The sequence below is a fragment of the Athene cunicularia genome (assembly GCF_003259725.1).
Source record: "Athene cunicularia isolate RWA chromosome 10 unlocalized genomic scaffold, athCun1 chr10_part1, whole genome shotgun sequence".
NCBI lineage: Eukaryota > Metazoa > Chordata > Aves > Strigiformes > Strigidae > Athene > Athene cunicularia.
In genome coordinates, this window is record NW_020799112.1 from 16,652,107 (window position 1) to 16,675,716 (window position 23,610).

Sequence of the window (23,610 nt, forward strand, 5' to 3'; positions counted from 1 at the left end):
TATGGGATGCTTTGAGCTCTCTTTTGACCTCAGAGGACACCCACAAGTTGACACCTTCCCCCTTGGATTTAGAAATAACTCATGAGGCTGCTGGCTTTGTGCAGTGATAGCAGGATGAGCACAGCCTGGCTTTACTCCTGGCAGCAGCAGGAGGACACAGAAAGTACTTATCCAGTGGAGAAATTTCTCCACAGAAGCAACATCCATGTCGCATCTTGACATATCTGATGTGTTGGAAATGCAACGTCTGAGGAGAGGGGTGCACCCGCAGAGAGACAAGAGCTGATGTCGGAGCAGTATCCATTAGTCATGGGGTTTGACCTTGATGCAAGATGTATTGCAGCCAGGAAGGACCACAGTGTCAATGTTTTCTGGGTGCAGGAATACTTACAGAAACGGTTAAATCCATAGTGCTCTTCCCCGGCTTTGAGCAAGGTTAAGGCAAGTCCTGTACATGGGCAACCTGCAAGTGGAAACTGGCCTCCTTGCTTGGACAGGCAGGAAGGTCAGTGGTGCTGAGAGTCCTGCTGCAAATCAAACCCTGGCAGGACAGAGGCACCCAGCCACAAATCCCCCCAGGCTGGCTCCTGACCCTGAGCCAGGCTGCCACCCGCAGCCCCAGACCTGAGGGAGTAGGGTGGCTTTGCATCTGCTGTGGCCACGCTTTCCATCCCGGGGCCACAACCCCAGCGCCTGGCCAAGCACCCCCGGACTGTGCTGAGCATGGGTGGGAGGTGGTAAGGTCCCCCCTGAGACCTCAAGGTGACAGAGATTAAGTTCTCTGGCCTGGGGACATCTGGAGAAGTCCTAGGTTCTCAGAAGGTGGAGGGTTTCTGGAAAGGAGCTCAGATACAGCTCTGAGAGCAGGTTTCAGAGGTGAGCTGGAGACTGTCCAAAACCTTGATCAGACAGAGCTCAGAGACATCTGCCTCCTGCTTGCATGGACAGGGGCCAAAAAGCCAGGAGATGCTAAGAAAGGAGAGAAACTTTTTTTTTTTTTTTTTTTTTTTTTTTTTTTTTTTTTTTTTTTTATGCCCAAGGCCACTTTCTTTTCTCCCCCAGAAGAAGGTTGTGCGCTTCGTTCGGGTGGGCACTGGGGAGAAGGGGGGCCCATAGCTGGGCTGCCCTCACCCAACACAGCGAGCCCAGGGCCACCAGCACTGCTAATTCTCATCCCTGCCAAGGCTACCCAGTGCCAAGGAGCAAATGAAGGGTATATCCGTACTGCAACGTGCTGTGCCGTCCTTAAAATAGCACTGCTTTTGCCTGGCTGGTAGCGCTACAGCCACAGCAGCACCCGCTGCCTGGGCAGGCAGCAGCCTCCAGTGCAAGTTTTGGGAAGCACCCAGGTGTGCTGAGCACCTCCCGCTCGCTCTGCCTCCACTGCGGCAGCTGTGACCACTTTACACCCTTGGCCTTTAAACTGAAGGTCATGGAGCTCTCTTCTGGTTTGGGAGGAAGAGACTTAAAGGGTAGGGGTGAGGTTGAACAGGAGTGAAATGAGGCTCTTGGAGCAGGAGGGTACTTCAGCTTGGTGCTTTCAGTTCAGCACTGCAGACCTGGTGCTTAGAAAAGTTTACTTTTGAAGTGCCATTTCAATTGGATTGACTCTTTCTACAAAGAATGTCCCCTCCGCTTCTGGAAGCTTTTGCTGCAGTTAAATTTGAGCATGAGTCTCCCTCCATCTAGAGGTTATTAATTTTAATTTGATTTAAATCTGTTTTCCTTAGTGTGCTTACAACCTGGCTTCCAGCAAAAATGAAAAAAAAAAAAAATTCAAACCCAGAGCTCCTTTTCCTCTGCCCTGTCATAGCACCAGGTTTGTGACCTGGGTGTAGAAGAAATTCCTTCTTGGATTTTCAGAGGCCTGGAGGAAAATTAAAACCTTTCTGCTGTGTCAGCCACCTGGGAGGCCTCGTTCAGAATCATGTAATGTTGTGTGGGAAGAGAGACCCTGCTTTCCTGAGCAGAGGGAACGGAAATGTTCATCTAAATGGAAACCACAGCTCTTACACTTGCCTGGAGCATCCTTCTCGCTGGCCGGGTGTTTCACTTTCCATGGAGCTCAGCGCCACGATCCTGGGTGTGAGTAATGCTGAGATGTTGGGTGAAAGGTCTTGGAGGTGCTTCTCTGCTGGGCTGCCTTATCACAGGGCGGTCATAGATGCGAGGAATCATACTGCCTGATAATATTTCACCTGGTTTTGTTATTTTTTGCTGCTAAGAAAACTAAGGGCAGCCTCTGTTTGAGGCTGTATTTTTTTTTTGTAGTTGAAAGTATCGTGTGGTTGGTGTGTAATGAAAAAGCTGGGTATAATTTATAATAGTGCTGCTGGTATAATTAAGTGTCAAAAGAAAAGCACAGAATAAAACCCTAAAGCATATTTCAGAATTTAAAGGAAACAATGGATTTTCTGTGTGAAATGCTGGCATTCTTCACCAAAAATAGTTTTCTATAGAGATTCTAATTAGAAATGGATGTGATATCATGGAAAAAAAAAAAAATTGATGAAAACATTGGGGTCAGCAATATTCAGAATTCCTTCATTAACCAGGCAGGAGTAACTCAAAGTAAAACGCTCTTGCAGTAGCTATTTGGGGTCAAGGTGGTGACTTTGTTAGGAGGGGCAGAGCTGGTAGGTGATATTCACACTGGTTTGGGCTTTAAGTGTTAAGACACGAGGCCGCTTCTCAGGCTTGATTGCTGCTTCGGTTCAGGATGCCCACACGGTTGCTGCTTAGTGAGAAAGAAAGGGAGCGCTTCTGGAATTTTAAAATTGATTGAAAGCTTTTGAAGTGCACGAGGGACATGCTGAAGTACTGGCACCGTACTGCCCCATACAAATCCGCTGTGAGCTGCTCCTCCCTTTCCGTGTCCTCTCATTCCCGAGAACATCTTCACCTTGACGATTTCTCTGTTGCACGTGTGTTTGATTTTTTTCCATGAAGTTTTAATTATAGTCCTGTGCTCTCTAATTTTTGCTGTTTGCTCCATGTTACCTAACTGGGAGCTGTAACAGAGCTCGGGTAGACACAGTAGTTAATGTGGAAGGGGAATGCTGCAGGAGCAGAAGTCCCTGGTAGCAGCTGAGCACCCGCTGGGTCAGCTGGTAGGATCAACGCCTTTGTCAATGACTATTAAGGGACCGGTTGGGAGCTGCAAGCGCAAGGAGGGTTTCTTGTCCCCCTCCTCACTGTGTGCTGGATCCAGGACATACGTGCTTGGCAGAGTGATGGTTGCCCTGGAGCTGCCGTGTCCTGAGGTGGCTCTGGGGTTTGCCTTGGGGGCTGGTGGGGTGCCCAGCTTGGCTGCACGCTTGCCCTTAGCAGGCACTTCATTTCTTCTCCAGAGGCAATATGGCTGATGCTCAAAAAATTTCAATTAGTCTTAAATATAAAATATGTTTTGAAAAATTTTACTTTCCTTAAGGCTTCAGCACACATAATGCAATTTTAATACATTTTTGATTGATTTCTGATTTCCAATTTCCCTCTGGGAGCTGCCTGGCCAAGTCCCAGTATAAAAGATCGAGCTTTGTAACTGAGAAGTGCATCATTCAATGTTTCCTAATGTCATTGTGGCTTGAATTGAACCCTGAGAATAAATGCAACCAGGAATCTTAAACTGTGTATTGCTTTAAAAATGTATGTGTGAGCACTCCCAGTTAGTAAGGAGTAGCAGCCAAAGCCAGTTTTAATAAAGCAGTTTTTTAAAAAATAAAAAAGTGCAAAGGCAAAAGAATGTTGAGGGAAATGGAGGATTTCCATTGCAGCATTGAGACGTGGTTAAAATTGGGGATTTAATATCCTTTATTTAAATTAAATCACCTGAGATGAAAAACCATGAGGCAAGTGGTTTGAAGCCTGGCAAATCTGGGTTGACAAGGTCAGAGACAGAGGGTCAGGAAGGGGAGAAGGTGACTTCAGATTTTCCAGCCTGTGTTTAGCAGAATTCCCACACCATGGGCAGCTCAGCTGAAGCTGTTGCTGTGCCAGCGGCTGGTGCAGGTCCAGCACCACCATGGGCCAGGGCTGAGCTGGGGCTGAAGCAGGGGATCCGTGCATGGGTGTCACTCCATGCATTCCCATGCTGACCTCAGAGATGCAAAACTGCAGGTGTGGCTGCTCCTTTGGGATGACTCTTTGCCCCAGCAGCAATGCCCGGTCCACATGCAGGTCGTGGTGTCACTGCTGTCCTTGGATCTCTTTGGGTGGAGAAGCTCAAGGCTTTGTAGGCTCAGCTATTGCTATTAGTGGGGGTCTGCCTGCGAACTGCAGGTAGCACAGGGGGCCATCATCAGTTTTGCTCCATGGAATTTTATTTTGGGGCTGTCTTGAAAAGTCGCTGCCTTCATCTCTCATATGCTCCCTCTGTTTTGCGGAGCACTGGTTTAAGTGAACCAGTTAAACACCTGTGGTCTGCTGCCCTCACCATCCTCCCTGTGTGTGCCGTGGAGGTGGCTGCAGTCTGAGCACAGTGGTTTCCCCATCTAAATCCTGTGTTGACTTGACTTCTGAGCTCTAGTAACGTGGGTTGAAGTTACCTGCCGAGACCTGCAATGACCAGCAGGCTGGGGACACCTTTGGACAGCAGAGGCTGCAGCAGCATGGCTCGTGCAGCTCACCAGCATCAGTCCCTGGGTCTTTATGCCCACAGTTCTCCAGGGTGTCTGCCCAAACTCAGCCACTGCTGCCTTCAGTTCAGGTCTGTTAGCCATAGTAGCCACTCTGAAAAGAGTAAAAGCATTAGCAATTTGTCTCCATCTTTTTTCAAGAAGAGGAGTTCCCTGGGTACTTTTTATTCAGCATATCCCGTACTCTGTGGCTTCTTCAAAGAGACCCCACAGATGCTCCACACTTCATTTTCAGTTGCTAGCAGGAGGGATTCCAATCTCAGTGGCCCTATTTCTTTTACTATGCAGTTTGTTACTGATAATGAGTTGCTGAAATACAGCATGCTGCAGTCCCCCGCTAAACAGCAGCTCAGCTCAGGGCTCTTCCTGGCTGAGGGTGTGACCTGAAATAGCCACTCTGGAGGGACTGACCTTCCAGCAGAGCCACAGGAACACTTGGAGCTTCATCAGCCCTGTCCTGAGCTCCTGAGAGTCTGTAGTGGTGTCACCACACAGGGAGCAATTCTCTGTTCTCACCCTCCAGGGAGGGCTGTCAGGAATGGATATCTTTCTTAAAAAACATGTTGTTGTTGTGTTGTGGGTGTTTTCTAAGAGCTCCTGCTAACTAGAAGTGAACCACAACAGAGGCAACAAGAAGGTTTTCCATGTTGAAGCTGTTTATTGTGTTAGATAAATACATTTGCAACAAGTTTGTATTATTTCCTCTGAGTGCAGTTGCTGGTAGTATGGCATAATGATTAAAAAAGAACCCAAACTAGCAGAGGCACTTGTTGCATGCAGCTGAAATTAGCTACCAAGCCCAGCGATGCAGTCCCTGCTAAAACAGACCTGCTGGCTGTGGGCGCCGCTTTGCTGACAGGGCTGGCGGGGTTGGCATCAGGCAGGAGCCGCAATGATGCGCCTCGGGTGGGCAAGTCCCGACGCTGAATGCAAGGAGGATAAAATTACTGTTTTCAGCATGATGTTTAGTATTGCTTTTGGTTAGAGTGCTGAGGTGGTGTGATTGTATCCAGTGAGGGAAGGCAGAAAATAGAATGCATTTACATTTATCTATATAAAAACCATCACGCCGACTTTTACACAGTCACGTGAAAAGATTGGACATGAATGTGTAGATGTTTATGGAGACCTTTTTTGTCAGCAGAATGATGGACATGAAAGGCTATGCCAGGAAGACAAATGCCTTTTTATTAGAAAAGAGTGCTACCCATGGACCTACCGGGTCTTTCAGTTAAGATTTTCAGGATAATCCATGAAATGGTTTGTACAGCTGGACAGAGAAAAAAAGAAGTGGCAAACATTGTTCCACAGCAAACTCGTTAATTTGTTTCTCCAGCATTTGTAACCCTTGGTACTTACACGCCTTTGCTCTTGCAAGGACCGTGTGCTGCTGTCCCTGCCCTGCCGAGGACACAGCACAGGACTGACCCTGGTCTCTGTGTAGTCAGGCAGCCTGCTCAGAGGCTTAAACTTAAGCACGTGTGTAAGTCCTTAGCTGAACAGGGTCTTATCGGTGACACATGACAAAGCCAAATTGTTCTGCATGCAGATAAACACGGAGTGGAGTATTGGCACTGGGAGGTGTGATGACAAGCTCCGTTCTTGCTCTGCATCAGCCAGGCCACCCGCAAACAGAAAGTGCCTCTAGCCTGGAAATAGATTTATTTTGTTATTTTGCTTATTCCGTAAGTAGGTCCGCTAGTATCAAGGTGGGATACAAGACTTAATGACAAAAAATGGGCTCTAAACTTTAGCCCAGGGAACAGATGTCATCTTCTTTGAGCTAGGGCATCCTTTCCTATGGTTACGCATAGACACACTCACGGATAAGAGAGATCAGTGTGTTTGCTCAAGGTATGGTGAACATTAACATTCACATCTGAAAAAGTTCTCACTGGTGATTAACTGGCTACCAGAAACAGAGGCTAAATAACAGCCTGATGAGCAATCAGTAGTGGGTAATTGAAGCAGTGGAGGTTTCTTGCTAGAGAATAAGCAGGATTAAAGCCAATCCTCAAATCTCCTTCCTCCTGAATGGGATCTTGTACCACAGTGATTAGTAAAATTGTGCAGTGCAGAAGATCTGTGCAGAAACCTTCACATGCCTCAAACCTGCAATTTTGGGATCTCTGTACTCACAGTGCTGAGCACCTTGCATCCAGACTGTCCTCAGAAATCACTGAAATATGTAACGAATCCAGGTGCCATTTGGCATGACTCAAAATATTGCAGTCTTAATGAGAGAGTAAATGGAGGTGTGGAGAAGTCCTCTGCCTGGGGAGAACTTCCCTTGCTCTATACTAAGATTCAGATCTTCCCTATTAGTTTCACAAGGAGGAGTTGTAAATCAATACCTTATTTAAGTGTCCCTATCTAAGGCTCTCCAAGTGCTTTCTGGTATTATGAGGCAGACAAAATATGACACAAGTTAATATTGTTGCACCCATTTCACTGATGAGTAGACTGAGGCACATAAAGAAGTGACTTGTGTGATCCACAAACAAATCTGTCAGAGCTGAGAATAGTACATGACCTAATTTCTTACCGCAACTTTTGGTTCAACCTTTCTCACCTGTTGTGCATCATTTTACAGCAAGAACCTAGGTAGGATGGTAAGGAAAAGGAGAAATACTGCAACGCCCTTCTTGCAGATTTGTGCTTTCAAGTCTTGTCTGCTCATGATGCTTGTTGTGGTTGCAGTACCTACTCTATATTGCTTCAGCAACTCCTTACAATCCCATAAATCAAACATATTGTCAATAAAAAAAGGCATCTGTGAGGAAACCTTAGAATCTGGGGAATAGAGGACATGGGAACCCCTCAATCCCCCGCTCTTCAGAAGGTAAATACTAAATTTCCATGAGTAGGATAGAGCGAGGCGATGCTACAGGGTCAACAGCAGTGCGTGACCTCCTTGAGAACTGTAGTCTGGGTGCTTCCGTATCCTGACCACTGGAAATGTGGCTGCAGTGGGAGAGGGATTGTGCGTGCAGAACCAAGCAAGTCGAGAATAAATCTGCTCATACAACTCAACCAGGGGTGCTTTAGCGCTTCTACTTAGTGGTGCTCTGGGATACAAAATTATAAAATCTGGACTTTTTTCAAAACACAAATATAGGGACCGAGGAAAATATTTGAAGCGATCTATTTTCAGGAAAGACAAAATGTTCTTGCCGCTTTTCCAAATTCTGATGGTTACCCTGGGTTTGTGGGAGATACTGAGGGGAGGACAAACTGTGCTAGACCAAGAGTTATATTAGGAAAAGTCTGGAGAGTCTTGTGCTACTTGAGTTGCAGTGATAAGTGTTTTCTTTAAAATAAGGGTCGCTGCATAGTATTAAACTGTGCTGCTGGAATGGCTTGCTGATAATCCTGATCTGTTGAGCAAGAATAATTTATGCTATGTGCTCTTAGAGATATTGCCGTTGCCCTGCATATCTGAAAATGGCTGTTTGTGTGTTAGCTTTCCCGGTGGGAAAAGGCCTCCTGGGTCACAGCATTTTATGGCTCTGTCTAGTGAAGTTCTTTCAGTCATCTAGATGTTGCTCCTCCCATGTAGACGTAGGGATGGCACTGTAAGGGTCCATGATGACTTTTGCACAGCGAATAATCATCACGATCAAGAAAAGGCAGAGAAAGACGAAACACGCTAACGTCAGTCCCTTGTCCACGTCAACGTACACAGGCTCTGGGGTTGGTCCCTCCATTGCTCATGCCGCTCTTCCTCGGGGTTTATATTTACTCCTAACATCATCAACCACCTGCAAAACAAACACGGTGTCAGACACGAGGGATTGCTGCGCCTTAGTATGAGGAAACTCAGGGGTAGAACTGGAAAATGTCTGTGATATATTCTTGTAGGGAAATAAACCTACTGGAAATGTCATAGCTCTGGTAACTGAGAGCTGTGAATAGAAGAAACCTCATCTCCACCTTAATCTAGCCCATGAACGCTTCCTGCATAAAATATTAGACAATAAAAAGAGATGTTAACACAGAAAAGAGAAGCAGTGGGGAATGAACTCTATCCACTTGAAATATCATTTCTTAAAAGGTACAGACACTGTTCTTGTCTCAGCATTTCCCAATTGTAAAAATATTTCCCCTCCTCTGCTAGTGTGAAAGAGCAGACAAATGGCAGAGCAGACTGTTTCTATCCCAATTTTCCTCTCTGTCCAAACATTCCCTGTCTCTCACTGGCACAAAGCAAAGTGAAAATTATGCATGCTTCTTTTCCATAATATTTAATCTCTGGTACTTATAGGCTCTCCAGGCAATAGAATATTTTTAGGAGCAATATAATTTTTAAGTGGATGTTTTATCACCCAAAGAGGTACAGGTGATTATGTGATTAGTACAAGGATTATCTTATTCGATGCAGATGTCTGCATAGCTGAAGGTCCTCCTCATATGAATCCATAATCAAAATGGCCTCAGCAGAGATTGATGCCCTTCTGTCTCTGCAAGTTTTCCTCCGGATAGTTCATTAGCTGCTAACACAAATTGCTTTGTATGATAAAGCTGACGGAGAGGAACTGACCTGACTCATGGAATTGAGTCACTGCCCAGGGATGGGAGAAACCTTTCCTTATTCCACCTTTGGCCAAGGTGGGAGGTAGAAGTGTTGAGGGTTACTACTGTAAAAGAGCAGGAATATGGAATGCCTCTTTAAAAAAACAAAAACAAACAAACAAACAAAAAAAACCACCCACAATCAAAAAAACACCCCACAAACCAACAAAAAACCACCCTCAACAAAAAAAAAGTCTTTCACATCAAATGCAATAATCTGAGAACTGATACCTGCTTCATGTGGAGAAGAGAGATGGGAAAGAGAAGATATTGGGCCATAGGGAGAATTGGGTGAAATTTGGGTATCAGACAGCCTGGTTGGTCTCTCTAACTACATTAATGCAGTGAGGAAATCCCAGATACAGCTTTTATCTACACAGCCAAGTTTGCGGGGTTACGTTTCCAGTGAGCTGATGGTGCTGGCAGGGCTCTTTCAGAAGCAGTTCACGTCTGGCTGGACCATCATGTTCTTGCAGCCTCATGCTGTGCCAGCTGCGAGTGGGTGTCCCAGGGACTCCTGAACTCTTGTGCCCTGCAAATTTTTCTCAGGGTGAACAGAGGACCTTTTATTTTTAAAGCTCACAGTTCCTTCTCTGTTTCATAATTTACTCCTTTTCAAGTTGTTTTCACCACCTCCTATATCCTACATGGCAAGTATAAATCATCTGGGTCCTCTAGTCTGTTTTAAGCACAAGGACAGCAGATTTTTTTAATTTCCTTAAAGTACAGAAATTACTGCGACAGCCAGTCCTGCAGCAGGGAGATGAAAGAGAAGCTGATGATGCAAAATGAATGACACCAAGCAGATAGCGCATGTATTTACCAGTCACCTCCTTAGCATGGACCAGCGAGTTTGGGCTCCTGAATGAATCACTGAAGAGTGGGATCATACTAGTAATGCTCACCTGGACTGATCAGAGTCTGTTATTCCCAGGATACGCTATACCACTCCAATTCACCAGCCAAGAGATCTTGCATTACAGTTTATGACTTAATTCGGTGGATAAGAGTCAAGACTTTGCAAGGCTGAGTATTAAGTGTGGATACTTTGTTTTTTTTTTTTGTGGAGCACAAGAAAAAAAAGTTATCAAAACTACTAAAGTAGCTCAGTCCGTCCTGAAGTACTCTTGTGAAGGTCTAACAAGGATGGATTTGATTTTTCCCTCCTGACATTCTGGCTATTGTACCGTGTGGTATTATTTCGCACTAAGTTACCTCCTACAGAATATCAGAACTACCTGGTAATTTCTATCAGCACTGATCTTGGAAGAAAAAAAAAACGCTTTTTCAGTAAAATGTGCTTTCTTCTAAAAGATGAGTCGTTTGCTCAGAAAAATAATCCGAGGTTTCAAGTAGTGATCCATTCTTTGGAGATTTTTCTCCTTAGAATGGCATCACACAGTCTCATGGGAGTTGTGGTTCAGGTGCCTCATCCTTCTGCTTGCCTCTGCCCCCAGGACTGAGGCTGGACAAAACACCTGAGCGGTCAGGCAGCTCCCTCCCCTGCTGGAAGGGAAAAGCGTGTTATGGAAGGGATATGCCAGGCAGAAAGCTCTACCCAGAGAGCATCCATCTGAGCTGCAGTTCACACAGGAAATTACAATGACAGCTTGAATCTAACGGTTTCAGCTTTAGGTTAATCTCTTTTGCCAGAAAGTCACCGGTTTTAGTGGGAATATAAATATTTTTTTTTTCCAAAAAGCTGTATTCTTGAGGTTGTATAAATCACATGCCTTCCCTCCTCCTGCTCTCCCCATAAACTTGATGGCAGTCGTAGCACAGAAATGTGATCTCGCATTAAGTCATTACTGATACAGAACATATTTCTTGGGGCTGGCCAGAAGGGCCTGGCTTTCCCAAGTGCTCTCTTTGCTCACAGCTTGACTGCTCACCTGAATCTGCCCACGCACCGGCGTTGTCAGAGGGAGAAACCTCCTCTGCAGGTCCAGCTTGTCAGAGCCACAACAGCATAACGCTCGTGCCCATCCAAGTCGCGTGGTGGAGGAGGTGTCAGGAGGCCCTTGGTGCTCTGCGCCGTTGGGTGTTGCAGCTGCGTTTCAGCCAGCGTGTAGAGACAGTTGTTGGCGCTGAACAGATCTAGGGGGTGCAGTAGGGTTGTGTCTGAGGCAGGTGTCTCCAGATTAGTTTATTACTGTTGGAACGTACCTCTGTTCTAGATCAGGCATCTGAGGACCTCTGAGAGGTGGTCCCCAATATTTCACTGGTTCCCCATGAGAAAGTCCATCTCCCTCATTTTACCGCGGGCGTGCTGTTTGACTATTATTTCCCCAAACCCCTTTAGCACCACTGCAGATAGAGATCTGCCTGCGGACACATCAGTGCACGGGGAGGGAGCAAGCTTGTTCCCATGGGAATATCCCCTCTGCCTCGTGTCTCCTGGCACAGAGCTGGCGCTGCTGCGTGGCACTGATGTGCTCACATACATCAGTGAGGGAGGGTACAGCAGCTACGTGCTGCTCCCCGCTGTCTGCCAGCTACTTGTGGTCTTCCATCTCTGGAATGGCTGAACAACTTGTTCCGCTTATTTTCCATTTTTTCGGCTGGTGCCTCAACCGCTCCTTTCATTTCCTTGGTGCCCAGCAGTGCAGGCAGCCTCGGAGGGGCACTGACAGGTTGAAGCAGAGTTGGTCCATGCTGGAGGAGGCTCTACCTGCCCTGGGGGCATGTGCCGTGTGTTTTAGCAGGATGCTTTTACAGATCCCAGTCTGGGTTGTGAAATCCATCAGTGCTATTGAAACACTTTTGCTCTGGCTACAGACTGGCTGGGTGCTTTGCTGTTATTTACCAGCACAGCTGATGTAGACAGGATATATGTGTGTGTGGGGAAAAAAAAAAATAGCAGAAACAATTACAAAGTTTCCTACTTGAATGATTATTTTTCTCTGAACAGCTGAACTGTAGAGAATTTTTTTTCCAGCTTGTCAGCACCGAGCTGTAGAATTGTATTAAAAAAATTTCTTCAGATTTGTTGAAAACATAATCTGGTTTAAACAAAGCCAACAGATGAAAGGTCATCGCTGGTTCAAACTATTAGGCAGTTTAGCAGTTCTGAGTGTATGCCCTTCTGTGAACCCTCAGGTGTTTCAGTACCGTCTCTCCCCCTCTAACTCCCCTGAGAACAGAGGGATGCTGCAGGCAGACTCACCACCCTGAGAGGGAGCTGTGCTGGCTTGTGGTGGGCAGTGTAATTCGGTACCAAAAGTGACTCTGTGCACTTGGCTCCGTGTGGATTGCAGAAGGCCAGGACCAGGCAGCAGCTCTATCTCTTCAGAGGGGTCAGCATCATCCAGTTTTGATGCCCTGGTCCCCCCAGCTTGTTCTTGTCTGACGGTTCTTGCAGTCAGGACACCCTGCAGCCTGGCGGTCACGTGCTGGGGACCGTGGCTTGGGGATAAAAGACTTTGGTCCCTCAATAAAAAATCCATCCTGAGCATTTGGTCTTTGCTCTGCTGTTTGTTTTGTGTTTCCCAGTGCTCTTTTCATGAGGGATGGCCACAGCAGAGAGGATATATTCATTTTTTATGACCTTATGTCACAAGCAGACAGAGGTACGTTGGCATTCTCTTTAGTGTATCGGCTCTGTTACAGACTCTACATAATGCTTGTGCTCATCAGTGGGACTGAATTTTGCCATCATTCTTGCCTGTGCAAGATACTTTAAAAGACATGTTCTTTTTCCAGACCTGACAATCCTGGCACTGTCACTTTAAATATAAGGTAATATTGTACCACATATATCACAGAGAGCTGGTCTAAGCCATACCAGTTCCTATGCTGGTTAATCATGTTTCTACTCATCTCAACCCATAGGATATACTGCAAAACATTTTTTTTTCTTCTGTACTCTTTTCCCAAAACAATAGATGTGCAGGGAGGGGAGGGAAGGGAAAGTATGCGATTTCATATATGCAAGCAGATCCCTACCTTCCAGACCTGGGTAGGAAGCCTGTCACATCCCGGCATAGCAGCATTGTGGTGTTAAAATCCTGACTGTAGTCATATTTTTAAAGTTTTGTTAATCAGTGTGGCTTTAACGGTGTTCAGGCTCCACTCAGGTTCACATCCACCCAGACCTGGAAGCAGTTCTCACCGGTGTGTTCTAGAAAAAAAGGTAAAAATTCACAATTGCTCATCATGCAGGATGTGGGCGTTACAGATTTGTTAAGCAGTTGGGAATCGCTCCAGTGACAGCCTGAGGCAACTGGATTCAGTCATAGGCAAGATGGATTTATTTGTCAAACATTCCCTAGAAGAAGATTTATGATACAAAGAGCAATGTTTGAGCTCAAAGTCATCGCATCCTTATTTCTCCTTAAACAAGCAAACCCCCCATTTTTAATCCATAGTGAAAGATCAACCAGGTCTGAATTGATACTGCCTAGGAGTCTGCCTCTTTCATTAGTTTTTGGATTTTTTTAAATCTTTTTTTTTTTTACAAAAATGGCCAGAATTGAAGGGAAATGTTTCAGCTGCTTAGGCAAAATTATTTGATTGATCTGAACTGATATATCAGGACTTAAAAACTATTAATAATCTGGATTTTTTTCAGTCTGATTTGGGATGTTATTTTTTACACTCACAAAATAATTTCAACCACACCCTTGAAACTCGCTGCATGACAAATTCATTTCCCCACTCGATTTTGCTAACTCTCTGAAATTTCTTATGGCCTAGAGTGCAGAACTCCTGCTCAACAGCACCACTCATCAGCTCGAAGATTGCTCAAAACCTTACTTTTACTGATTGGCATAGGGGCATCAGGACTTTCCCATGGACTGTATCTACCGTGATAACGTCTCTGTGAGCATGGACCAAAATGACAGCAACTGTTCTAAGGGACTTACTGTCTGGGTGTGAAGAAAAGACAGTATTTGGCTCAGGGAACACATGGTGAGACAGGTAACGGCTGGGGACCCAGCGCTGTGAGCACCAGCAGGACAGTGTGGTCACTTTGCAGACAGCTGCTGCTTCTGTTTTTGATGGGGACACGTGGGAGGGATTTGGGTGCTCCCGAAGTGACAAATGCTGGCACAAGGGCCAAAGGGAAGGCAGATCAGCATTTTGGTGATGGAGACAGGTGGTGAGAAAAACTGGGGAGAGGCTGTTGTGGCACTTGAAAGAGGAGGCAGCTCACAGGGTCTGAGGGAAGCTCTGAAGGAAGGAGCGGGAGTTTCTCTCCGCAGTACTGTTTGGAGCAGTGGAGAGGAGGTTGTGGATATTAAAGGTGTGAGGTGGTAACACCTGCCTGCTTGTTCTCAGGATCCCTCAGAGATGGTTACTCTGAGATGCCGGTACAAAAACGAGTTTTAAGATACAGGATGTGAGGCTCGAGAGAGGAACAAGCCAGAGATGACACCAAACCCCAGGTGAGGTGACTCAGCAGGACGGGATGTCACTCCGGGCAGTGTGTAGAGGGGAATGGCCAGGAAGGAAGGTAAAGTGCTACTTCACGAATGTATCTTGTGTGTGTGTGTCAGATGAACTTGCCTTCGATTTGAAGTTCAAATCTATAAAAGAAGAGTCCAGACACTTAATCATACTCCAATAATAACAATCTAGTTTCGATTAAAACTCATTGCTTGTGAGCACCGAGTCAAATGCTGTAGATAGATATAGACAGATGAGCTGCTTTCTATATCCACAGAGCAATAATATGACCACTATCTTAATTTAAAAATTATTTGTCCTTTTACAGTTACCATTCTTTCAGCAGAAAATCAATACTTTATTTCAGTAACTCTGACTTTCTCTGAGCGTGATTTCTCCTATGTACCTGTAGCACACAGGCAGGTTTAATCTTTGGTTTTAACCTGCTGTTTGCCTTTTTGATTTTTTTTTTTTTTTTTTCTGGCTTTACATATTGACTTCAAATCTTTATGCTCAGCTTAGTTTATGCAAACTCATTTATTCAATCTAGCCCATTGAGTTACGGTCAAAAGACAAATAATCTTCCCTCAACACACTCCCTTTTAGCTAATCATAAATTACTGGATGTCAATATTCCCTCTGAAGACTAAAGACCTCATTTATGGGTGCCCAAAAAGTTGAAAACGAATAAACACATAAATCAATCTGGGGAAAGTGTTAAAAATTACTGTTGCACAAATGTTTCCTTCTTTCATAACCCTGCGGCAAGAACAACATTAATCTTCATTGAGAAAAAGATGCAACATACACTTAAAAGAACTGTGGGCTGCTTATAATTTGAGAGTGTCCTAAATCAAATAAGCATTTCTCACTCACTTGAGGAGCATGTGGTATTACTTGTTAACAAAAAAAAAAAAAAAAAAGAGGTTGTGCTTGGGAGTAAGTCACTAGAGCTATTGAGCTAACCGATGCACAGTTGGGTTCTGGAGAGAAAAGCGCCTTCAGTCTCAGCAGGTTCAACGTGCGTGGATAATCCTTCATGAAACTTTGTTAAAGTGAGAGCCTGAGAACATCTGGGAACCTTTTTCAGAGAACGAGACTGGAAATTGTAGTTCAGAGATAGCAGGGTGGGGTAGGATCAGTGATGGGCCTTATGAATTGCTGCCTGCTGGGCACAGCAGTTAGAAGTGCTAGGGCTCAAGCAACATATATTAGCTAAACAAGGGCAGGTAAGCCAGGACTGAGCTTGTAATGTTGTCTTTGTATTGGCTGCTTTACCATCCACAGAGGAGCAAGAAAAGAAAAAGGACATCCAGTGCTCCCCCAGACCCCAGTGCAGGGGTTTTGCTCCCCTGCACTGTCCTCACCTGGCCAGGCTCTGAGCAACGTGCGAGCCAATCGCCCAGCTCAGCCCTGGGGAAAGGAGATCTATGTCTCCTGTGCACACCACAGGGACGTTTCTTTGGTTCTCGATTCGCATTGTCTGGTGCAAGAGCTGCAGTGATTTCATAACATGGTTCAACCTGTCCTTGCGGTATGCGCTTCCACCCGGGGGGCTGCTGGGGACATCGATCCCTCGGGTACTGAAACCCTTTATAGAGGATGCCAGGAGAATGCAAAGCAATATGCAAAGTTTAGATGGGCTTGAAAAGACGTGTCCATCTGCAGCAGGACCATCCCTCATTCAATATGAATTTTGCTAAGGAGTCTGAAGCTGCTTTTCTGGTTACTCGGTGCTACGATGCACACTGCCTGCACCCCCTTTCCTCACGGTGAGTCATGGAGAAACAAATGCATTTGGCTTTTAAGCCAAGGCTTGTAAGGTCTGAACAGGTATGATACGAACCCATTTTAATGGAGTATCTGCTATTTAAACCCTCTACTGTTTAGATCCCGTGGAAAGAGGCAAACGTGCCTGTTGGTCCTGTCAGTTATTTTATAAATCAAGCTGTGGCTGTTAGCCAGGAGCACTATAAGCAAAGGTATGTGGAAATTTTTCACTGCAGCAAAGTTGACAGGGAGGAAGAAAGAAAAATATATTTTTTTCCACTCCTACTCTGAATATTTTTTAATTTTTTTTTTATTTTTACGAAAACAGGAGGTGAATTTCAATGTAGAACAGCCACTCCATTTTACATTAATATCTGCCTTGTGGTGGTGATGTCCAGTATTCTCTAACTTGCATGATACTTCCAAAGACACATCTTTTGCCCTTTCATCTTGAAAAACTATATACGCCTGGATCAGATTGAGGTTGTATCAATGTTTTGACATTTGAGGAAAAGTGTTGTGGATGAATCCTTACCAGAATACCTGGTTACACCTGTAGAATTGCCACAAACATCGGCATGAAGAAATCGCGTAGCCCTGCTTTGCTTCTGAATCGCTTATTTAGAATGAAAAGTTAAATTCTCACTAATGAAGGAAACTCCTAGTTAAGAAGTTATTAATTTTAATAAGTCAGAAAAAAAAAAAAAACGAGTAGCTTTGCTGTAGTAAAAGATGTAGGTTTTGTGATGCAAGTACTCATCGATTCATACTGGTAATTAATTCATAAGCTTTTTTTAATACAGACTTTTTTCAGATATACTTCAGAAATTTGTGGAGAGAGGGATTTGAGCAAGTAAACATAAGCAAAAATAAAGCTCAAAGTCCGGAATTTTTGGCTCAAAACAAACCAAAACGACACAAGTTTTACACAGGGCTTCCATCAAAGCCACTGCTCGTGACTGTTCCTTTTCAGAACTGGTTTAGTCAGCAGGGGACAGTAAGGATGGAGGTTTGTAGCTTGTGCTCATGCATGTAATTTACTGTGCTATTTCTCCGTCTCTTTGTGGTGATCTAATCAGAGGCGTGATGCCAGCTGAACTACATCGTATCTGAAGAAAAGGAGTCTTAAAGACTGAATGATTAAGTGATGGGATGTAGAGGTTCTCCCGTGTAGGAATATGGATTTGACTGCAAAGCAGGACGTGATGTAATATACTGCTCAGAATCTGTTGCCAGGTCCCTGGGCAAAAATGAACCTACAGAAGGAACATCCCCAAAGATCAGAAATGTTGTTGGGTAAAGATGAAAAACCCTTAGAAAACATTGGCAAAAACAACCCTACTTAAACAGATTTATCTCTCTTCACTGGTATGAGGAAATAGAGGGGAAAAAAAAAAATTGAAGATCTGAAATTAAAACTTAGGGGCCCCAGGTGATCTGAACTGAGTTTGAGGTAAGGTTGTTTCAGGGAGCAGTGCTTTATGCTATGTGAGACATCCAGAGAAGCTCGCTGCTCCTCACCCTCTCCAGCTGGAGAGCTGGAATTGTTGCAGCATGTTAGCTAATTTTGGTTATAATTTGCCAACAGGAGAAGTAGAAATATCATTACTACTTTTTCCCTGTTTTCTTTTCTCAAGAGAACAGTTTTTCTCTTACTGTTATAAGAACTGGGAGAATGAAAATTGGCCCGTTTTCAGAGATGCTGAGTGCCTGGAGCACCATCTGGAATCAGTGCAACCAGCCAAACAATTCAACACCACAGAAAATCTTCCTGTTTTCAGACACCCCCCCACCCCCCCACCCCCCCACACACACCCTTTTCTGTACAATTCTGCATGCGAATACTGCACAAAAAGCTTCTTTCTGATGAGGATCCAGTTGGCATCCAGATAAACCATATTTTCAACTGTCTCCCAGTGGGGATGGATTACATTTTCCTTCAGAGAGAGGCCAGATGATTTTTATTACAAATGAACCAAAACCTTGAGGCAGGACATGCATTACATTTCCATGACAGCGCTGGCAGGAGTGAAAGATCCTGATAAGAATTTAAGGATAATTGAACTCTCGTCTCCAGCTCCGCAGGTAGATAACAAATATAGCAGCCTCCAAATTCCGCGTGTGACCGAGTGAGGCTGGGTGAAAGGACAAATGGCCCACGGCTCAGAAGAGCCAGGATCTGTCAGGATTCTGAGTCTACATCCCAGCTGTTTGTGGTCTCCGTCTCTTGTCCTTCAGAGGACATGTGGGCTATAGCTGTACTAGTAAATCAAATGTGTCCAAGTCTATGTTTTTGGCATTGAGACTGTCTGGCAAAGAGCAGCCCATGCAAATACTGTTAAATTGCTTGACCTTTGTGACAGGTCATTATGCTATAACGTGGTTAGATAGAAGGATGACAAAATAAACTTGTAAACATCGAGTATCTTTTAGCTGCAGAATATATTTACGAGAAGTGCCAGATGGATGGGTGTAAAAGAGTTTGTGTTTGATCAAAGACAGTCAGAAATGATCTCTGAGAATGGTAGAGCAACGGACAACATTCTGAATGGGCTTTGGTGGCACGAGGTGGGCAGCAAACCAGTTTAGTGACCACTAGCACAGCCTGACACTGAAGACTGTCCAAGTGGTGAGAAGTCACCCAACGGCTCTTACCCGGGTAGTGAGTCCCATTTCTGGGGCGTGCTCCCTGGAGCACCTCCGGGTCTGCAGTCCTCGGGCACCAAAGTACTGAGGGGCTGCTACAAGGTAGTCTGTAGTGCAGCATCCCTGAAGCAGCTCTGATCTGTGCTAGTGATGGCTTTGGCCAGAGCTTGCTTTGTGATTGAGGTTTTGGGGGTGATTAATGCCTTTTCATTCCTTCTCATCCCAGTCTGTACTGATGGTATTACCAAGTACAGCCCTTGGCCTGAGTTTTATCTGTGTTGCTACATGTTTTGTTGGTGTGGTGGTGGGGTTTTTTTGTTGTTGTTTTTTGTTTGGTTTTTTTTTTTTTTCTGATCATGCTCTAAGTACACACACAGCTATTTCATCACACCAAGAAAGGTCCTTCCTCAGCTCATTGACTATTCGATAAAACCTGTAGTCAGAGCCACTCTTTAATTACTGAATTAAAGGAGCTTTGATTTCAGACAGGTATTACAGCCTGGTGGTGTTTTCTTTGTCACTGCAGCAGGTTATTGGAAGTGTATAGTCCTTGATTGAAAAGGTTGTGTGCATTTACATTTCATCTCCACATCTTCAGCTGGATCAGTAGCTTGTCAATGGGTCATTGGGAAGCAGACGCCAGAACCTTTGAATATGTTCAATTTATAAAAGTCTCTGTTTCTGGCACAGCACCCGACAGTCCTACACAGCCAATACCTTATTAATGCACCATTAGCCACAAGGAACATTTTTAAGTGGACCTAATGTCCAGGGAGTGACGAGGGCTTGCCTGAGCTGACTCAGCAGTTTGGAAGGTCTTTTCTCTCTTGCAGGAATCACACTAACTTCTGAATGTGCTCAAATGTCCCAAACTTAAACGCTGGTTTTCCCCTTCTAGTGATCTTTATTATTTTGGTTTCTGGTGGACTAGGATCACTGTAATTTGAAAGTAGGTCAGTGTGCTGAGGAGTAGATACCTCCTATTAGGGAGTTCTCTTTAGAGCAACTAAAATGGTCAGAAGGATGATGAGTTGCTTTACAAGTGCCTGAAGGAGATGGGATTCTTCAGTTTAGGAAAAAGGTGGCTGAGGAATAATATGTTTGAGTTATACAAAATCACAGGCCAGGTGGGTGGGAAAATTATTTCCTCCTAATTTTAAAGTCACCCATTTCCAAAATAGGGAAGCCTGGGGGCATTCAATGGAACTAGTAGGAAATCAGCTTGAAACAGAAAATAAGTACTGCTTTATCCTGAAACTTGTTGCCACAGGAGAGTGGAGACAGTAGCAGCAGGCTCAAAAGGGGCTGGATGAGTTACGAACAGGTCCATAAAGACACTGAAAGCACTAAGCAGAGGTCTTCTCTGTAACTTCCCTAATACAACTGTTGTGGATGCTGGAGGACGGGCTGCCAGACATGGCCAGGCTTACATCATCTCCCCTGACACTGCCAGAGGCAGGTACTGGGCTGGATGGACACTGCCCTGACCCAGCGACAGGTTTCTTTTGATCTTAATTCTTTGATTGCTAATGTTTTCAGGCTGACTCCTGGAAACTCCTTTTAAAAGACAGAAAACATTAAAGGTCTGATCCAATTTGAGCTTCAATCTCTACTTACATCTTTAAGTAATAGATCTCTAATACCAGGCACGGATCTTTGCTTCTAGTTTAACTCTGTCTCTTTATATTTACATATTCAGCAAAATAATGAGATTCCTCAAAAGCTTTTCATGCATGAAAGGAAACTAAGCTCCAACAGCTCAGACCTATGAATAATAAGGTGAGATGTGTCCCAGTGGGCCTCTGCCTGTCCCCTGACTGGTATTTATTTATTGTCACAGGCTCATTGTATGTCTGTACTCTTGGAGGTTTAGTTAATTGCAAATGCAGGCAATGGAGGCTGGTTGTCTTGCAGAACACTTGACTTCGGGCCAGAAACAAGTACACATCTAACAGAAATTACATCCCCAAATCTGTGTGTCCTGAAAAAGATAGAATTGCCTTTGAACACCATCTCTCCAGACACATAACTCAGCCCACAGCATCCAATCAATGACCTTTAAAACTATGCAGGGAGCAAGAGATGATGATACCATTAGGATCAGCTAAATTCTCATGCCTTGTTTGGTGCACTTCTATGTTAAGGTTTAGGTTAGGAACTAACTGAACTGTGGTCATACTCATTACAGAATTAGCCTTTTTTAAGGCAAATTTTTATATATTTGCAAATGCAGATCTGAAACTTTTTTTTTTTTTTGGATGAAGTGTTCTTTCCTTCCCCTTGGATTGTTTTCCCTGCAAGGTCTTCTAGATGGTCCTAATGCTGTGCGTTATGGTAAGGAATGACTCCGGTTCTCCCACAGGTTCCATGTGGCACAGCTGAGTCTGGGAGCATCTGAAAGGACAGGACATTCAGCCCAGAAACAGCACCTGCTTTTTGGTTGCCTAGCTGCAGTTCTGCCTGGTGCTATTCCCCCAGTGCTGGGTTCAAAAGCTGCTCCTGCTCTCGTGCCAGCAACGGTCAGGATTCTTAAAACTTGGTTTTGTTTGAGGAGGGGGAGACTGAAGTAGCAGAAAGAACCTTTATAACTCTATCGTGGCTCAGCATAGGTTTTCTATTAGGAGGTGAACAAGAGCAACTGGTTTCCATCAGTTTTGCAGTGTTTCCGAAATTATCTGATTCACAGAAATAACAAAGTCCGTGATCTCCTCCGTCATTGTGGATTAACATGAAGAATTATCTAGTTGTAGTGGGGCAAAGTGGTTTCCTCTTTGCTAAAAAAACCCTCCTGTCATTTTTTTTGTTTGTTTTTTGTTTGGTATTGACACAAAAATGAGACCCCGGATGTGTACAGCCTGGGATGCAAAGGTGAGAGCGATGCTTAAGTTTTGTGTGGAGGGAGCTAACATGGGCCACAGGGATTCTCTGTGGCAGGACAAGGCAAGGAGACATGTTTTGCTTCAAGGTGGATATTTAGAACAGGATTATTTGAGTCACCTGTAACGTGGAAGTACAGACCTCAATTTTAGCGGAGTTTTAAGAGTTATCACTTCCAAAAGAAGGTAAATAAAATCAGATGACCTCTTTCATTTTTCTGTATAAGCTGAAAGTAATTATTAACTAAGAATAATATCTTAAGCAAAGATACAAGGAAGCTCCTTTAATAACAGAAACCTCCATCGCTGCCCCACAGTCTGTAAGTCCGGTCAGTGCCTGACAGTGCTGTGCTTTCTGTTCCATCCTTGCTCTGCAAATTGAACTTTGCAAATTGAGAAGTAGCCAAGCATCTCTATCCATTTACATGACCACCCTAACTGCACCCGCAGCTTTGAAGGGGGGGCAGCAATGGAAAGTAGCCCGAGACTGCTGTAAAATTTAGTTCTTATAAATGCACTAAGCCTCAAAGTAGGAAAGAGATGTACTGGCTGGTTGCTAAAGAGGACAGAGTGCAGGAAGGAGGTAGGAGAGCCTGCTCGCAAACAGCCTGAGGCACGTGAAGTCACCAGGGTCAGCAACCCCGTAGTGATACCCGGAGTCAGTAATGGGGCTCGTATGGAAGAGCAGCCTAGGGTATCTTCCCTGGGTCGAATGAATGTTGGAACTGCAAACCATACAAAAGCGGAGAGAGACACAGCACTAGAAAATAGCACAGTATGGGCGTGTTAAAATATGGTCTGCGTGTTGCTAGATACCTTGCTTTGAATGACTTTTCCCTAGAAGAGAATACTCTTTGGCCTTCGTTTACTTGACTACAAGCACCCTTGAACTAAATTAGTTTAGTAAATGTTGGACTGGCCGTGGGTGGGTTGATTTCCAGAAAAATTCTTTTAATAATAAAATGCCTCATAAAGACTGCATTGACTTCAGGCATACTGCAGGCAGCTAGAAACTTCTGATTACTTTAACACAATATTTCTGGGTTAACCCAAAGACCAAATGCCTGACAAGTGTCATCATCTTTCTGGCAAAAGTCCTCCACAAGCAGGAAAATAAAGGGCAGTATTATTCACATGGACATCTGGTTGGTCGGGTCTCAGGAGAGGGAGACCCAGTGTGATATTCAGATTGAGTAAAGTTTGTGCTTCCAAGACACCTATATGAAAGCAGTGGGCCATATAGGCTGACAGCCTACACTTGGCATTTCTCGTATTATGCAGTGATATGATGAGCACAAACTTTAGCCCTCCTCCCCCTCAACTTTTTTTTTTTTTTTTTTTTTTTTTTTACTCACTACTGACTATGCAGTGAGAAAGACAGTGGGTTTTGTGCATTGCTGGGTGAATCCATATGTCTGAAGGCACCATCCTGACATCTTCGAAGGCCTTCATAAAACCAGGTCTAAGCTAAAGCAGTCTCAGGAAACCCTGCTGAACTTTCTCTTTGAGGAAGAGAAAGGATGCTCTAACTGCAACACTGCATTCCCAAGCCAAATTCCCCTTGGTATCCCCTCCCCTTCTCTGCCAACTAATAAAACCCTCATTTTCATGCAGGGAAGTCCAAGCAGAGTTTTGACTTTGGAAAATAAGTGCCAGCAATTATCTATGCAATTTCTAGTAGGAAGTGTTTACATATTGTAATAGCAGCAAAAAAAACCCCTAAG

The 23,610-nt window shown here is 44.5% G+C and overlaps 1 protein-coding gene across 2 annotated transcripts in view; it reads right to left on the bottom strand.

Moving 5' to 3' along the window:
• Positions 1-7,405: 7,405 nt before the first annotated feature.
• Positions 7,406-23,610, bottom strand: part of CTXND1 (cortexin domain containing 1) — a 33,633-nt gene continuing 17,428 nt past the window's right edge. The window contains exons 2-3 of one of the 2 annotated variants that reach the window (XM_026856156.1): positions 13,161-13,326; positions 7,406-8,395 (exon numbers count right to left, since the gene is read on the bottom strand). In XM_026856156.1, the coding sequence (XP_026711957.1) occupies positions 8,162-8,341 (180 nt within the window). In that variant the 5' untranslated portion in view covers positions 8,342-8,395; positions 13,161-13,326 and the 3' untranslated portion in view covers positions 7,406-8,161. Of the gene's footprint in view, positions 8,396-13,151; positions 13,327-23,610 lie in introns of both variants that reach the window. The other variant, XM_026856155.1, reaches the window with a different exon arrangement.